Source organism: Bison bison, unplaced genomic scaffold (genome assembly GCF_000754665.1).
Source record: "Bison bison bison isolate TAMUID 2011002044 unplaced genomic scaffold, Bison_UMD1.0 scf7180017864061, whole genome shotgun sequence".
In the NCBI taxonomy this organism is placed as follows: domain Eukaryota; kingdom Metazoa; phylum Chordata; class Mammalia; order Artiodactyla; family Bovidae; genus Bison; species Bison bison.
The window spans coordinates 5992785-6009730 of record NW_011494633.1 but is presented as its reverse complement, the minus strand read 5'-3'; the positions used below and the strand labels follow the sequence as shown (position 1 = coordinate 6009730).

Genomic DNA, 16946 nt, shown 5'->3' with positions numbered 1-16946 from the left:
GTATTGGAGCTTCTGCTTCAGCATCAGTCCTTCCAATGAATATTCAGGGTTGATTTCCTTTAGGATGGACTGGTTTGGTCCCTTGCAGTCCAAGGGACTCTCAAGAGCCTTCTCCAGCACCACAGTTTGAAAGCATCAGTTCTTCAATGCTCAGCTTTTTTTATGGTCTAACTTTTACATTTGTACTGGAAAAGTCATAGCTTTGACTATACATAAGTCTTTCTAAATGAAGGCTAGACTGTCCAGCCCCAGATTTTATTCCCTTATTGGGGCTATAAAACTAACCAGGGTAGACCTAGTTCCACACTTGAACGAAACCCATACTTTTCCTTTGAAGTTTTTGTTCTGCAGCAAGAGAAATGGTGGGTTTTAGCAAGCATGAAGTCTAGAGCAAGGGAAATTTCCTTATAATAAGAAAATAATCCTATTTTCCAACTGACAGCCATAACACAAAGCAGTACATTGAGAAGGCAAAAAAATTCAGCTCTCACACAACACTTTTAAGTAGGTCAAGGAGGTTTTGTGTTATCTGAGGATAAGTGAGTGGAAGACTTTTAAAAATCCCCTAGTGTGTTAGTGGTCAAGAATACTGAAACTGAAACTCAATTAAAGATTTAAGCAACTGCAGAAAAATAATCTCGGAAACACTTTGTCAAACTATTTCCAAAGCCAAGAATGTGTAAAAACTCAACAAAAGATTTAGAGCTGCCCCAACAAAAGCCAGGAGGACACGCGGAGACGGGAAGTCTGGCCATGCACGATGATGAAGCATGCGGCGTTTTCCACTTCAAGCATGTAACCTGGTTTTAATCTTTTTCCAGAAATGTTTCCAAATTAGAAGAGGAAAAAAAAAAAAAACTTTAAAAGATATTAATAAGTCTAAACTGTACTCTGACATCAGACTTGACTTTCCAGCTCAGACTGATAGGCTATGACATCTGAATAAGAACCAGGACATATAGATTTAATAACACATCTCTACCCCACCCTCCAAAATCTCATATCCACTTTTAGATGGCATGGAACTCTTTTTTATTCATGGTTGGGAAAAAAGCCCGAACACACCTAACATGACCTTTAAAACTTCATTCTGATAAAAAATAAGAAAATATCCACGGCTAGTATATCAAAACCTTTGAAGAATTTATAGGACATTTAAAGTCATAGTATCAATATCATTAAGAATAGAACTGGTCAGATTTTTGGTTAGGCACTGGCAGGCTACTGCAAAGGCAGTGACATTCCTGATAGGAAGCACTATACCTGTGCCCAGCCCAGGATCTCCATATGCTACTTACGTACAGAGAGACCACCAGTGCTTAGCGTGGACAAAATGAGAATTCAGACATGTACACAGGAAGAAAAGCCAAAACAGACATTATACTGGACTTCAGGCAAAGAGAATGTCCCTTTTTAAAGAATAATTTGATACCGTCTCTGCACTGGAGTATTTTAAAAATGCAATGGTGTTAAACCAAATTTGATGGATGTCCCAAGCTAAACCAAGATACAGAATGGAGAAAAGGAAAAGGGGTGGAGGAAGACAATGGATGAGGGGCGGGACTAGGGGGAAGGGATAGTTAGGGAGTTGGGGATCGACATGTACATACCACTATATTCAAAATGGATAACCAATAAGGTCCTACTGTGTAGCACAGGGAGCTCTGCTTTGTGCCATGTGGCAGCCTGGATGGGAGGGGAATTTGGGGGAGAATGGACACATGTATATGTATGGATGTCCCTTTGCTATCCCCTGAAACTGTCACCACACTGTTGATTGGCAAAAAAAAAAAAAAAAAGTTTAAAAAGAAACTATTTTCTTTTTAAAAAGAAAAATAAAAGGAAGACAGCACGTGGGGTGGGGATAGGGAGGAAAGAGTATATAAACCACTAATGCAATTCCAAGTGACATTGGCTCTAATTTCTGGCTCTACTCATGAACGCCCATCTGGAAAGGTCTTGTATAATGGGGATGAAAAACTATCATTTTGAAAAAGAAAAATGCACAGTCAATTTTATTCACATATTTATAAAAAGATTTATACCAATCAGGTCTTTAACATGTAAAAAGTAAATCTACATTTGCAAAATTAAATATATGAAAATACAAGGCAGACTGAATTATCAAAAGGAAAACATTTTATTTATATCACTAAGTACAATTAGTTTCCCTGATTATAGTCCATAATGAGTGTCACCTAAAATACAGGAAGCCTGTACAGAGGCATCCAACCCCAGCGTCTCTGTGTATACATATATACACCGTGCTGCTGACCTCAGAAAAAGCAGAGCTGAGCTTGCTAAATTATTTTTGTTTCAGAAACTCTTACCATTTGAAGGAAATCAGAGGAAAATTTGGGTAGCAGAGTACTTGTATAATAACTTAAAAAGTTCAATACTTGTAGTGATAAAATAATGTTGCACACCCCTCTCAGGAATTTTAGGCAAGTGACCCTTCCGCAGACCCCAAGTCTGGAGAAAGGTTGATCACTGAATCAAGCAGGCTCAGTTCATTTGCCACGCGGTTGGTCATGGTGCATTTCTGGCGTGTAAGTCAACAGAACAATCATGACCCAGAGGTGAAGCAAAGCCTAAAGAAAGAAAAAACAACCTATTAGCCAATAAATCAACCTCCCCAAAGGCCCTCGTGCAGTGCACTGAGCGCAGGAGCGCGTCTCATGTGCCTCCGTATCCCTGCCCTTACTATGTCTGCAACCCTGCAGGCACTTGGTACGTGTTTACTGGAGAAACAAGGAAGAAACAAACATACATTCAAGTGAGCTAATAAGTGCAATGAAGGGTGATAAAGAGCTACGATACCTACAGCATTTTCAGCCGAGAGGAGTAAAGTCGTGAACACACTCATAACACGCACATGTATACATAACTAACTGATCAGGGGATTAAAATACAGGGGAGATGGCCTGATTAAAAGTGCTAGATATACATGATGTTGGTTGGAAAGGGTCTCTGTTGTAACGGTTATGGCTGCTATTTTGAGAGGGAGTTTAGCCATGATCTGTGAAGAGGAGATGGGAATAATGTGTCAGGTTTCAGAGGCTGACTCAGGGTCCAGCATAGGACCTGCTGATCAATTTTCACTAACTCCCCCAAGGTGGTGATGACGTGAGGAGGTGCCATGACGAAGCACCTCGCACACCAGATGTGCAACATCGCATCTCATGCTCACAGAGGGCGCCTGTGATCCTCATGATCTCCCGACCCAGACGTGGGCACATTCTGAATCCTTTATGATGTTACTCAGTTTTTTCTCCTTTTGCTCTACTACCCATCCCTCTCTTATTAAAAACTTTTTATTTAAAGGAGTAACTCTTCCCTCTAGTGGACCACAAGGAAATTTCTAGGTGTGCTTTTATTTCTTTTCAAGAAAACTGCCCGTCTTAATTCAGTTCAACTACTTTTAGACAACCCCACTCCGAACAGTTAGTGGGCTCACAGAAGATAAGACATAGCAGCCAAACTATGGTAAGCATTTTATTAGACATAAGAAATCTAAAAGAATATACATTAACTTTGAGATCCCTGTAGGAAATAAAGCAAAACTTATGGAAATAAGCTTTACTTCAAGTTAAAAATGAAGTCAATTGTTTTGTATTGTATTTTTATAAAAATGAAGTCAATTGTTTTGCACTGTATTTTTATCATTTGAGGGGCTCAGAAATAAAGGTTAACTATTAAACTACACTAAAGTTTTATTATAGAAAAAGCCTTTGAGCAATTTAATTTTTAGACATAATGAATTATTGACTTTACTTGCATACTTTAAGAAAAAAAGTTATCAGACATGAATTCTATACGCTTTCAAAACTGACTGCTAAACATTTAGTTAAAAAGATGAGCAGCTGAAAAAAACTAGTTAAAAATCAAATGCAGCACTGTTTCCTCAAACAAGTTTACTTACCATATATATAATCACAAAAACTCGTGCGATGGGATATCTTCGCAGAAAAATTCCCAGACGGATGCTGAGCAAGGGGTGGGGGTGGAGAGAGAGGAGAGAGTTACACTCAAAACACACGTTTCTGTGATAATGTCTCATGTTTTTTGTTTTTAAAACTTTACTCATTTAAACTGTGTGGCCACCATAAGAGAAAGATTTTGTTTTATAGTATACTATTAAGTGATTACTTGTAATAACCATATAAAATATCATAGTAGTGAACAAATACTTAAGGAAATGGCAACCCACTCCAGTGTTCTTGCCTGGAGAATCCCAGGGACAGGGGAGCCTGGTGGGCTGCCATCTATGGGGTCGCACAGAGTCGGACACGACTGAAGTGACTTAGCAGCAGCAGCAGCAAATTTTTACCACATGCTACTTCTCTTAATTCTTTTTTCGATATTAATATTCTAGATATATTTATTTTTCATAAAACATTAAAAAAAATTTTTTTAATTAATTATTTATTTGACTGTGCTGGGTCTTTGTTGCCTTGCCTGGGCTTTCTCTAGTTGTGGCGAGTGGGGGCTACACTTTGTTGCGTTGTGAGGGCTTCTCTTGCTGCGGAGCACAGGCTGTAAGCACACGGGCTGTATGCACACGGGCTGTAAGCACACGGGCTGTATGCACACGGGCTGTAAGCACACGGGCTGTAAGCACACGGGCTGTATGCACACGGGCTGTATGCACACGGGCTGTAAGCACACGGGCTCCAGCAGTTGCACCACGTGGGTTCAGTACTTGTGGTGCACAGGCTTAGCTGCTCTGACGTGTGTGGAATCTTTCTGGTGGAACCCTTGTCCTCTGCATTGGTAGATGGACTGCTATGCACTGTGCCACCAGAGAAGGGCTGGATCTATTCTGTTTATTACTTCTCTTCAGTTACAACTGTAGAAAGCAAACTTAGTCCCTTTAGCAATCATTTTTCTTTTAGGAACCAAAGGCAAGTGTGAAGACATGAACAGGAAAAGAGTCTAGTTGGAATTAACCTCGATATAACTAATCTAGGAGCTTTTGCATGGACAAGGCAATGGCACCCGACTCCAGTACTCTTGCCTGGAAAATCCCATGGACGGAAGAGCCTGGAAGACTGCAGTCCATGGGGTCACTAAGAGTCAGACACGACTGAGCGACTTCACTTTCACTTTTCACTTTCATGCATTGGAGAAAGAAATGGCAACCCACTCCAGTGTTCTTGCCTGGAGAATCCCAGGGATGGGGGAGCCTGATGGGCTGCCTTCTATGGGGTCACACAGAGTCAGACACGACTGAAGCGACTTAGCAGCAGCAGCATACTTGTAAAAGGTTCAAAATTACAGAAACCCAGGTAAACACTTCAAGAATGGGAAGCATTATGACATTCAGACCTTACTGCTCATGTCTTTTGCAACATTTTTTCCCTAAGACAAATACATGTACAAATACACCTTTCTTCTAAGACCTCTGCTTCTTTCATTATCCTTAGCACAATGCCTTGTATATATATTCTCTAAAAATTAATATGTACGTTGAACTACTCAATAGTTGAAATAGATGTGCTCAATAATTTGGAGATAGTAACTATGGCATCCAAAGCCCATAGCTTCAGGAATTCAAATTAGTAAATCACTCTTCTTATTTTTAACACCATAGCTCCATTTTGACACAAAAAGGTAAGAAAAGATTGCTCTATTGTACAACAATTCATTTAAACTATGTTTTATTACAAAAACTAAAAGGCCAGAGAGTTTAGCAGGTTATTTAGACATGAACTTTCTCAAGGTGATATACATACACTGGCAAAACATTTTCTTTATAAGGTGGATGACTGCTAGTATAAAAAGGTTTTTTTAGAAATACACATAACATATATATATAAATTATGCTATTTATATAGTATATATTAAAATCAGTACTATTCATTTGTATATATAGCATCTTTTACTCTAATCCTATGATAAAGGAGATAAAATGTTCAAATGGATGTATTCACATGACAGAGGCTTTCTCAATAAAATTTAATGAATTTTTAAATAGAGTTTACTATAGAAAGGAGAGAAATGGCCAGGGTTAATCACCTTCAATAAAATACAGGCACTGGCAGACCTGTTAAAGGAATTTCATGACACTGAAATATCATGAAAGGAGTCAGGCAATCATCACTTTAATCATCAGCTTGGGAATCCCCCGGTAGCTCAGTGGTTAGGACTCCACACTTCCACTGCAGGAGGTGTGGGTTCCCTGGCGTGGAAACTAATCCCACAAGCCAAGTGGCGTGGAAGTAAGTTAAGTAAGTAGGTAAATAAATGAATAACTATATCAGCTCTGCTGGACAGGACTCACTATGAAGCCACTGGAAAATGTTATAAAAATACGGTCCATTGCTCATTGATACTGGCACTGCTTACCTAAATTGGTCAATTGAACTAGCAGCTTTGCGGACTTTCCCATACATTCCTGCCAGATTAGTTTCTGTGTCATTAAACAGAACAGGAACGTTTCGCAGACGTGTGCCTGTATAAATAAGAAAATAATTAATGTACAGACACCAAATCAATTTTCTAACAAAATTACAGTTGAATTGTATCGGGTTTCCCTGGTGGTTCAGATGGCCAAGAATTTGCCTGCAATGCAAGAGACCTGGGTTCAGTCTCTTGTCGGGAAGATCCCCTGGAGAAGGAAATGGCAACCCACTCCAGTATTCTTGCCTAGGAAATCCCACGGACAGAGGAGCCTGGTGGGCTACAGTCCACAGGGTCACAAAGAGTCAGATGTGATTGAGTGACTAATACTTTCCCTTTCATATATTATATTACATGTAGAAGAAGTTCTTAAGGCCAATTTTTAAGCAATATAACCAAAGATGAAAACATTTTTTAAAGTTAAAATATTTAAACTTCCATATCCACAAAAGTCAAAATTTAAAAACTAAGAAAATTATTTTCCCATGAAATGATAAAAAATTAGCATTTACCAAGTGTTGGCAAGAGGTAGCACTAATGGGCACTTTATTCCTGGGCCAGCAAAAGTGAGGCTGCACACTCTTTCTACAAAGCTAGTAACTCCCAAATCTGTATCTCCAGCCCAGGCCACCCCCAACTCCAGACTTGTCCAAGCACCCATTCCATCTACATGTGGATGTCTGGTGGACACCTCTACCTAGCACGCCCCAAACCATCATCCTGACTTCCTGCCCTTGCTGCCAACCTTCTCTTCCTGCAGTTTTCCCTAAGTACACAAACACTCCATCTTTCCAAACACTTTGATTCCTTTCTCTCAAACTCCACATCTGATCTGCCAGCAGTTCTACCTGCTTCCCTTCAGATAAATCCTGAACTCATGCCTACTGTCTCCACTCTGGTCTGAGTCACCAACATCTCTCACATGGGTTAACACCAGGGCCCCTCCCTGGTCTCCCTGCCTCAGTGCTTCGTTCTCTGCAGTCTATTCTTGGCGCAGCAGCCAGAGACATCTTGTTAAAATAGACAGGCCAGCTCAGCCGCTGCTCTCCAGACCCTTCTATGGCTCCCCCTTTCATTCAGAGTGGAAGTCCTGACACAGCCTCAACAGCCTCCTCCCGAGTCTGCCCCGCTCGCTCAGTCTACTCCAGCTGCCCTGCCCCCTGCACTGTGCCAGTCATGCTGCTGCCTCAGGGCCTTTGCACCTGCTCTTTTTTCTGCCTGGAATACTTTTTTTGCAGATCTCTTCATATCTACCACCTTACTTCCTTTGAGACTTCAATAAAATGCCACTTTTCAATGAGGTCTTCCTTTGCCGCCCTTTGGGCTATTACCCCATCCTTACACCTGGCACCTTGTACATCTTTTCTGTCTAACTTTGTCTTAGCGTGCATCACCATCTCACACAACTTGTTTACTCTATGTCACCTCCCCTGTAGCCCCCCACGACACCAGAATGTAAGATCTACAGGACAGAGATTTTGGCCTCTTTTGCTGACAACTGTATTTCTGCAACAGCACCTGATACTGAATAGGCACTTCAACATTCTTCAGCATTCTTCTTGATCATGTACTTTGAGAATCTATACACTTCTCTACTTAAATTATAGAGCATGGATATACTCATGTGACTGACTATATATTAACTTTAATATTCACAGTTACAGTTTTTAAAGCAACTTTTACTTTAAGGGTCCTGAAAGCCCCTCTCAAGTGAATTATTTGTCCTTGACAGCCTGTGAAGTGTCCTTGGACCTTCTTCTCCAGGTTCCAAACGAGTCAGGGATATTAATTAGCCCACTGTCCAGTTCTCTAATGATCATATCAAACAGTGTATAGACCAAGCGTCACATCAGGAGAAAAGCGGGTGCTCTGCTGGATAAAACATTTTTTAAACAAAAATGTCTTTCTGTAACTATTCAGATCATGTTTGAATTGGCAAGGTTGGAAATTAAAGCAATGAAATATTCCTTGGAGATTCCTCACCCCATGCCCCCCTTTTTTTTTTTACCTTCTCCACTGTCAACTCCAGCCATGTTAATAGAAGACCCGTTACTACTGCTTCCGGCAGCAGAGTTTATCTGCTGCTCGAGGCGCTCCAGCTGGAAGACCAGAGAGTTCTTCTCTGTGCTGAGACTCTCCAGCATGGTCTGCTTCTGGATGAGAGTCTCTGTCAGCTGATGGAGTCGATTTTCTAACTCGGACTGACTGCTGTTGCTTAGGGTTTTATTGGTAAGCTGAAAGGCAAGATGTTCATAAGATTACTGTAGCAAATGAGAGGCACAGAACGCAGAGACCATATTACTGCATTCCCGCAGGGAATCCAGGGCACTCAGTGGTTCTTCAAAACTCTACAATTCTTTCACCATCGAAAGAAGCGATTTTCTAACTGTTATTCAGGGGGTCAGGAAATCAATTTGGTGGGTCACAGTCACCACTTACAAAAACAACAATAGAACAGAGTAGTACATAGAGGGCACAGCACATAGGGTGTTATTTTGTGAAACTTCTGTTTTGGTTTTATATGTATAAGTGCGTGTGAGTGGGAGGCACAGGTTATTTTTTATGTTTTGCATTTTCAGCTAAAAAAAGAAGTCATTAACTTTAATGAAAGACCTATTAGTAAGAAGATTTATCACTGGATCTTTCTTAGGAAACCACAATTATAATACTGGCAATCAGCAAAACCACTGATGAGGTTATAAGATATGAAACTCTAGAGTAATTAATCGCTCCTCAGGTGACTGGTTACAATATACTTGTATAAGAAGCAAGCCAAAGAATAGAGCAAACGCAGAGTCAAATGGCAGTAGATGAAAATTCTGTATCAGGTTGAAAAATAACATATCATGACTCCAAAAATAGGACTCAGGTGAAAATGTGGCGGGGGGGTCTTAATGTATCCTTAAAAAAATATAGGTTTTACAATGATACCTTTTCCCAAGTTGTGAATACTGTTTCATACCTGATTCCTGAGTTTTTGAATTTCATCTTCTCGATCCTTAATCCTGCTTTGCAACGTGTTCTTTGTTCGATACAGATCTTCTTCTATGTAGTGGAATTCCTACACAGTGAGGTACAAATGAATAAAAGCTAAACCAGTGCTCCCCATGGCATCTCCAGTACCTGGAACAGTGCCCAACACAAAGTAAGCACTCCATCAACATGTGCTGCCTATATACTGAACAGACTTCAGGAGATACGATGACAAGTTAGCCCTTCAACATGATGTACCCATCTGTATATGATGGACTATCTAAGCACAGGTTTTTATTAGTCATATATGTTTCCTTTTTTCTTGGGTAGATTATGTAGAGACAGAGCTGCTTGATCACATAAGTGAATGCCTAACATATTGGAAGAAAACCTGCCAAACTATGTTCTGAATGTTTTTCAAAATACCTGTACCATTTTGCATTCCCACAGGACGATGAGAGAGTTCCAGTTCTCCCACATCCTTTCCAACATTAGGTACTGCTCTCTGTAAGGGTGGCTATTATGGGGGCGTGTAGTGCAATCTCATTGTGGTTTCAATCTGCATTTCCCTAATGATTTTGAGCAGCTTTTCATGGGCTTAATTTTTTAGGCAGTATCCTAAAACTGTTTTATTCCATCATTGATGAAACAACGAGAGAGGGAAAAAAAGAAATACCTCCAAATTCACTAACAACTGCATCAAACTAGTTTGTACAATGGACACAATCAGTAAGAGTCAGGTCAGAATTAAAGAGTAAAGCGATGATAGGGAAGAAAGAGTAAATCATTAACTAGGCACCTTCAGAAGCATTACTGAACTGCAGACAAAGCAAAGGGAGCTGAATGAAGAAGCACACGTGATATGGGCTCAACCTGCTCACTGCACAGGTTGAAAAAACCGAGATAAGTGAGAAGAAAAACGAGGAAGGTATTCAGGTAGGGGAATCGCAATTTACAGGAAGGTTTGCTGGTTTCTTTTAAGCTCTAGGCTAGCACAAAATTTAAGGCTGAAAGTACTTAAATTATTTTAAGGACTCTTTGATCCCAAGATTAAGTACTTCCCATCCAGAACATCTGATTACCAAATAAACAGCCTAGAGCTACATTCAGTTCCACTTTCCTCTACTTAACTCCCTCGTCTTAGAAAAGGGCACTTCTAGTGGAGTGGTAAAACCATCCGTCACAGTAAAATGAAAGTTATCCCACTAAACATCAAGAACATCAAATTCTTGCCTTTTAATATAGACTTAAGTAAATTAAAATGCAATTTCTGGAAGGACAGCTAATCCTATAACTAAATTATCTAAGACAGTCTATGATGTACCCTACAGATTGTTACTCAGTGAATTTTTCTCTTACTACTCAGGAAACAATCACTTTCATAATAAAAACAAACACATCTTTAAGAATAGAACCAGTTTCAGAAATGATAAATCCTAATGAAAAAATTCTTAAAAAGAATATAAATAGGCAAAGCTGGAAATGTTATAAGTGATGCACTGAGAAATACACAAACAGCTTTCTCTTTTGTAAAATGAAAAGCACAGTGATTTCATTGTGAAGATGAAATAAGATAATGTATACTAAGTACCTATAATAATGATGTTACTCAGTAAATTATAAATGTTATGAATATTAAATACAGATTCTTATTGTGAAAATGTGGCTATAAACATGTTTAACTCTGTTAATACTGAAACTATCATATAAGTACATTAAAGTAATATAATTTGGCTTGGAGAGCAGACAATTGTTAATTGAATAGTGAAATATAATTTTAAGCACGATTTGTAAAAACAGCCTGTGACAAGCATTTTTTTCGCAAACAGCAAGAGCAGTCTATAATGGCACTAATGTCGTATTTCTATTTCTAGTAAATAAAATTTACTATTGCTTCTAGAAAGTAAAAATGTGATAAAATATGAAAACCAACTGCTGTCATTAAGTGTTCTAACATACATACTCTGACAAGAAGATACAATAAAATATAGACAGGGCAGTAGAAAGAATTTTGGACTCTGGGACAGGAACCCTGGATTCTGTTCTCCAATTAGCTGTATGATATTAGGCAAATCTCAAAGTCATTCTATGTCTCTAAGTCTCATCTGTTAAAACAAACAATGAGGAGGATGGGGTAGTAATAAGGTTGGAGGGACCTCTGAGCTCAAGCTGTAAGAGTTTCAGTAAGCTGCTTTACTAGAAATCACCTCATATGACTGCTGGTGAACAGTCTTCCTTGGGAATCCTCAATCAAAAATCCGTACCTGCTTCTGTCGGTCCAATTCCGCCTCTAGTTCTTGTTTAGCTGCTCTCTGCCCGGCTATTTGGTCTTGCAGATCCTGTAATTGTTCTCTTGCTGATTCTGCTTCACTCACCTGCTGAGCCTCAATATCCTAAAAAGATGATCGTTACATGTGAAAGCAATAATGAACTGTTTGGCTCAGTATTTACTGAGTGGTCATTATGTGCCGTAAACGGGACTCAGCAGGCACTGGAGGATGAAGATGAATGAGACAAACACAGCCTAGAAGGAGCCCATAAGCTGACCCCTCATTATGTACCACGGCAAACGGTGAGAGAAATGAACAGGATGCTGCGGCAGAAACCGTTCGCTTTAATGGGCATGAGCAGACTGTGGCTCACTGGGAGATTTCCCTCTGTTCAAAAGCTAACAATTTCAAGAGAAATAGAAATATAACATCAAGAAGGACTTCACTGCCTTAGTCCCCTAAAACTGTAGATTATCATTAGTTTCTGTACGTGTGTGGGTATCAGAAATCAACACACAGTAAAAATATAACTTTTTTCCTCATTTCATGAGATTAGCATATTATTTTCTTTTTTTTCTTTTAGCTCTATTACTATTCTCTGTTTTTACATGTCCCCATATTTCTCTTTCTAACTTCTTCCTTTGGTGTCACTTCTCACTTCTTCACATCACAAAACCACCTTCTGCAAAATCCACCAGCGGCAAAGAACCCTGCTTTCGCTTTCTGTTTTCTCCCTCTGTGGGGGTAAGCCCGAGTCCCTTCATACAGTACATGGGACAAAAGCTGGCATCTCAATTTTGCTTTTCATCTTTTGGTACACTGTGTATACATGCTCATCTCCACAAACTCTGCACTTCACAGATCATTTGAAAAGAACTGATAGATTAATGATCCTCCCAGATAATCAAAGTAAAGTACTCTTTCACACAGCTGTGTGGACGTAGCGGCAAACAGCAATAAGTTAAATTATTTTTCCTTACCATTTTTGGGGTTGTAGAAAGTAGTCTAATCTTTGTTATCAATTTGACTAAATCAGACGAATTCTCAAGAGGCAGGCAGTGTGGTTAAAGGTACAGAGTCTGGCATGAGACAGACCAGGGTTCTAATCCTGGCTCTGCCACCTTACGAGTCACAGCAAGTTATTTCCTTCTCCACACCTAGATTTCTTCAGACTGTAGAATGAGAATCCATCATCTCCTTCAAGGGGTTAAAAGAAGGAAGAAATGCAAGGAGATATGTCGAGTGCTTAGTGCAGAGCGTGGCACTTGAAGTGCTCAGCAAATGACAGCTACTACAATCACCAACAATTCTTCCATTTTGCCAGACCCAATACTATGGCCCTTATTATCAGTTTCATAAACTTCTTGAGAAAGGGTAGAGATGTGTCAATGTCATCAGTGATGCTGGGGTAGGGATGAGATATTAAAACAAATCATATTTTCCATCTCACCAAAAAACATGGAGTATATGAAAAATATACATGAAAATATCCAAAAGTTTAGTGTTTATTCAATTTCAAACTCATGGGATGAAGTCTTTGGAATTCAGAATTATTTATAGAAAAAAAATCCTACAGTTTAAAGGATAATAAGAAAAAAACTCATAAATAACAGCAGCTACTATTTACTGAGCCTGTTACATGTCAGGAACAACGCGAGGCCCTTTATACATAGGTTCCCCATAGAACCTTGTTCTCATCTGCAATTTACAGAGGAGAAAACTACAGCTCAGTGAGAGGTGGTAGTGCTACAAGGTAACAGGTCTGCTGCTACTGCTGCTGCTGCTAAGTCGCTTCAGTCATGTCCGACTCTGTGCAACCCCATAGACAGCAGCCCACCAGGCTCCCCTGTCCCTGGGATTCTCCAGGCAAGAACACTGGAGTGGGTTGCCATTTCCTTCTCCAATGCATGAAAGTGAAAAGGGAAAGTGAAGTCGCTCAGTCGTATCTGACTCTTAGCGACCCCATGGATTGCAGCCCACCAGGGTCCTCCATCCATGGGATCTTCCAGGCAAGAGTACTGGAGTGCCATTGCCTTCTCCAAGATAACAGGTCTATTAAGTGCTAAAGCCAGGATACAGGATCTGCATCTAGATCGGACAGTCAAGCTTATACCCTAGACAAGCCAGCCCATTCTTACCACTTCCACACTTTTCACTGTTGTTCATGTACATCTTAAAAAATCAATAATTTCCTAAGTTGATGCATGATAAACATTCTGGGCAGACAGATTTTTTCTTTTTTTTAAAAACAGAAGGCTCATTATCACATACTTTTTCTTTCTCATCCTCAGAGGCCCCTCCTATGTCAAAGACCCTTGTTTAAGTTAAATAAGTGGCCCAATTTTACCTTTAGATTAAATATAAACAGTAAATTATAAGAAAATGCATGAAACTATAAAAGATCATCCCTAAGCCCATTCTAATATTAGAACGCATCCTTGTTTTAGAAGTAAACCCAGATCTACTTTGTTTTTAACTACTGGGATGTTAGATCCAAAAAATACACATTCTGTCTGGTTCCCTGTGTAACTCTGAGCCTAGAAGATGCATGGCACACGGCAAATACTTGGTATTTGTTGAAAGAATGAGTCGGGTTACCTATGCTTCTTATTCCTGTAACTGTAAGTCGATCAATGGACAAGAAGCCTGCTGCTTTCGATTCAGGTACTTCTATCAGATAACTAATATCCCCACAGTTTCACACGTCACTAATCCCTCCCCCCAGACACAGAATCCGTCCCCTCTCACACCACTAACACCTGGGGCTAAACGGCTGTCAGTGAAGCTGCGCTGCGATGACTCTCACCTGTAACTCGGATCTCAGCTGGTGTATCTGGCCCATCAGTTTCTGTATTTCCTCCCTCTGCGTCTCCTTCTCGTGCCGAAGTTCCTCTAGTTCCACGCTGTTAGCAGTACTGCTATCTAGGCCTTCAAAACCAGATCCTTCCTTTAAGCTGTTAATCAGTTTTTCTTTAGACTGTCATAGAAAAAAAAAAAAGAATAAGCAAAGCAGAGATTTGCTTGTACACTGAATATCATCTACCACACACCAATTAAACCACGATGGGAATATTTCAATTATATTCTTCATCAGAGAAAGTCCACAGAATGTTAAATCTATAGGGATAAAAATGAAACAGAGCCTTGCTGTATACTGTTCTTGGACTGTGGTCCCCAGGACCACGTCACTGTCGAAAACTTATTAACAAGAGTATTCTCAAACTTTCTCTTCATTCTTTCTTATGCTTTTTTCCCTCCCATTATATTCCACTCAACAAATATTCATGGACAATCTACAGTGGGTTTCGCACTATGCTAAGTGTTCTCTGTGATATAAATAATGTCTCTCACTCCAGATAGTACCCTTTGCCTTAACAATAAAAGAGAAGTGGCAAATATCCAACAGAAGGCAGTAAACACATGCTGCGAGAAGGCTGGATGGAGGAAGATTACTTGTGGAGTTCTGAGCAGGAAAAACCACTTCTGGCGAAGAGAAGAGTTTACTAAAAAGACAGCTCTTATACTGGTCCTGGAAAAAGGATAAGATTTTAAAAGGTGTACAGAGAACAGAGGACAAAGCATAAAAACCCAAAAGCATGAGAGCCTGAAAGTATTCTGAGATGTGGTCAGATAGCATGTTAGGATCAGTTTTGGGGGGCCTTCAGATGACAGGCTAAAATGTTTGAATTTTATTTGGGAGTCTAAAACCAACTGCCAGAAAGTGGATAAGGGAGTGCTATGACCGGAGGTGTGTTTGAGGAGGGCATATCTGGGAGTGGTTTAAGGCAGCAGTTCACAGACTATGGTTGATGGGCCAGGTCTGGCCTGTGACCTTTCTTTGTACAGCCCACTAAGCTAAGGATGATTTTTACATTTTCAAAGGATTATAAAAAAGTAAAGACAAAGAACATGTGACAGAAACCACATTCAGCCCTCAAAATCTACAATATGTACTATTTCACCCTTTACAGAAAAGGTTTGTTGATCCCTAGTATAAGGATGAGTTGGAAGAAGAGATTTGAGGTGGGAAGACTAGTTGAAAAAGTGCTATAATCTAAGGCCAGTAGAGCAAGGACCATTGGTTCCTTCACTTTAAATATTAACTCTCTTCCATCAAAAATAGTTTCTCCTTTTTATGTGGTAGAATTACAGGTGATGTCTGCAAGCTTTTCTGCATTTTTCAAATTTTCTATAACAAACAGGATTAGGTCTGTATCTCCACACCTCCATGTGGCTAACAAGCAGGCCTCTTTACTGAGCTCCAGACCTGCATTTCTGATGGCCTTCTTGATACTGTCATCTCAGTGCCACATCAGCTTTGCAAACTCACCATAATTTATCATAATCTTCTACCCTAACCTGCTGTCCTTCCCGTTTTCCCTTTGGGAGTTCAGGGCACACTCAAACCAGAAACCTGGAACCATCCTACATGCCATCCTAGATGTCAGCTCTCCCCTCACCTCTTTATGGCTGCCACAGTTCTTATGCCCAAATCTCATGATGCTGCTCAAATTCTCTAACACCTCTCACCCCCTACCATCACCTATAGGATAAAATCAAAACTCCTCTGCTTGGTATGCAAGGTTTTCCACAATCTGACATTGGCTGTCTTTGAGCCTTCCCTCCTGTCTCTTGATCTCTAACACTTGTTGCTCTAGCAACAGAGAACAGGTGTCGTCCCTTAAACATACTATGTTCCCTCGGGCCCCCTTTACTCTGGCACAGGCTGTTCTATCTGAAATCTCTGGCCGATCACGAGTCCCCCTACTTGTCCTTCAAGTTTCTCTTCATCCAGATCTCCAGTGATCCCTGACATCTACAGGCAGTTGTTAAGGGCTTCTTCCTTCAAGCTCCCACAGTGCTGCATCAATAATTTCATTATATCAATTGCCTCAGTGTCGTCCCACTAAATCAAATGCTCCCTTAAGAAAGAGGACACATCTTTTTTTTTTTTTTGGAGGACACATCTTTTTAGCTCAGTATCCTTAGCACCTATCATAGTGCAAGTGAATAGTTAAGTGCTCAATTAAGAACCCTTTAAATAAATTAACAAATTACATTTATGAAAAGCAGAGATATTACTTTGCCAACAAAGAGGTCCATCTAGTCAAGGCTATGGTTTTTCCAGTGGTCATGTATGGATGTGAAAGTTGGACTGTGAAGAAAGCTGAGCGCCGAAGAATTGACGCTTTTGAACTGTGGTGTTGGAGAAGACTCTTGAGAGTCCCCTGGACTGCAAGGAGATCCAACCAGTCCATCCTAAAGGAGATCAGTCCTGGGTGTTCACTGGAAGGACTGATG

The 16946-nt window shown here is 40.1% G+C and overlaps 1 protein-coding gene across 1 annotated transcript in view; it reads right to left on the bottom strand.

Moving 5' to 3' along the window:
- Positions 1-1986: 1986 nt before the first annotated feature.
- The window catches only part of GOLGA5 (golgin A5), a 29837-nt gene continuing 14877 nt past the window's right edge, over positions 1987-16946 (bottom strand). The window contains exons 8-14 of the mRNA XM_010836205.1: positions 14452-14622; positions 11640-11768; positions 9365-9463; positions 8411-8636; positions 6349-6454; positions 3923-3986; positions 1987-2591 (exon numbers count right to left, since the gene is read on the bottom strand). Of these exons, the coding sequence (XP_010834507.1) occupies positions 2511-2591; positions 3923-3986; positions 6349-6454; positions 8411-8636; positions 9365-9463; positions 11640-11768; positions 14452-14622 (876 nt within the window). The 3' untranslated portion in view covers positions 1987-2510. The remainder of the gene's footprint in view (positions 2592-3922; positions 3987-6348; positions 6455-8410; positions 8637-9364; positions 9464-11639; positions 11769-14451; positions 14623-16946) is intronic.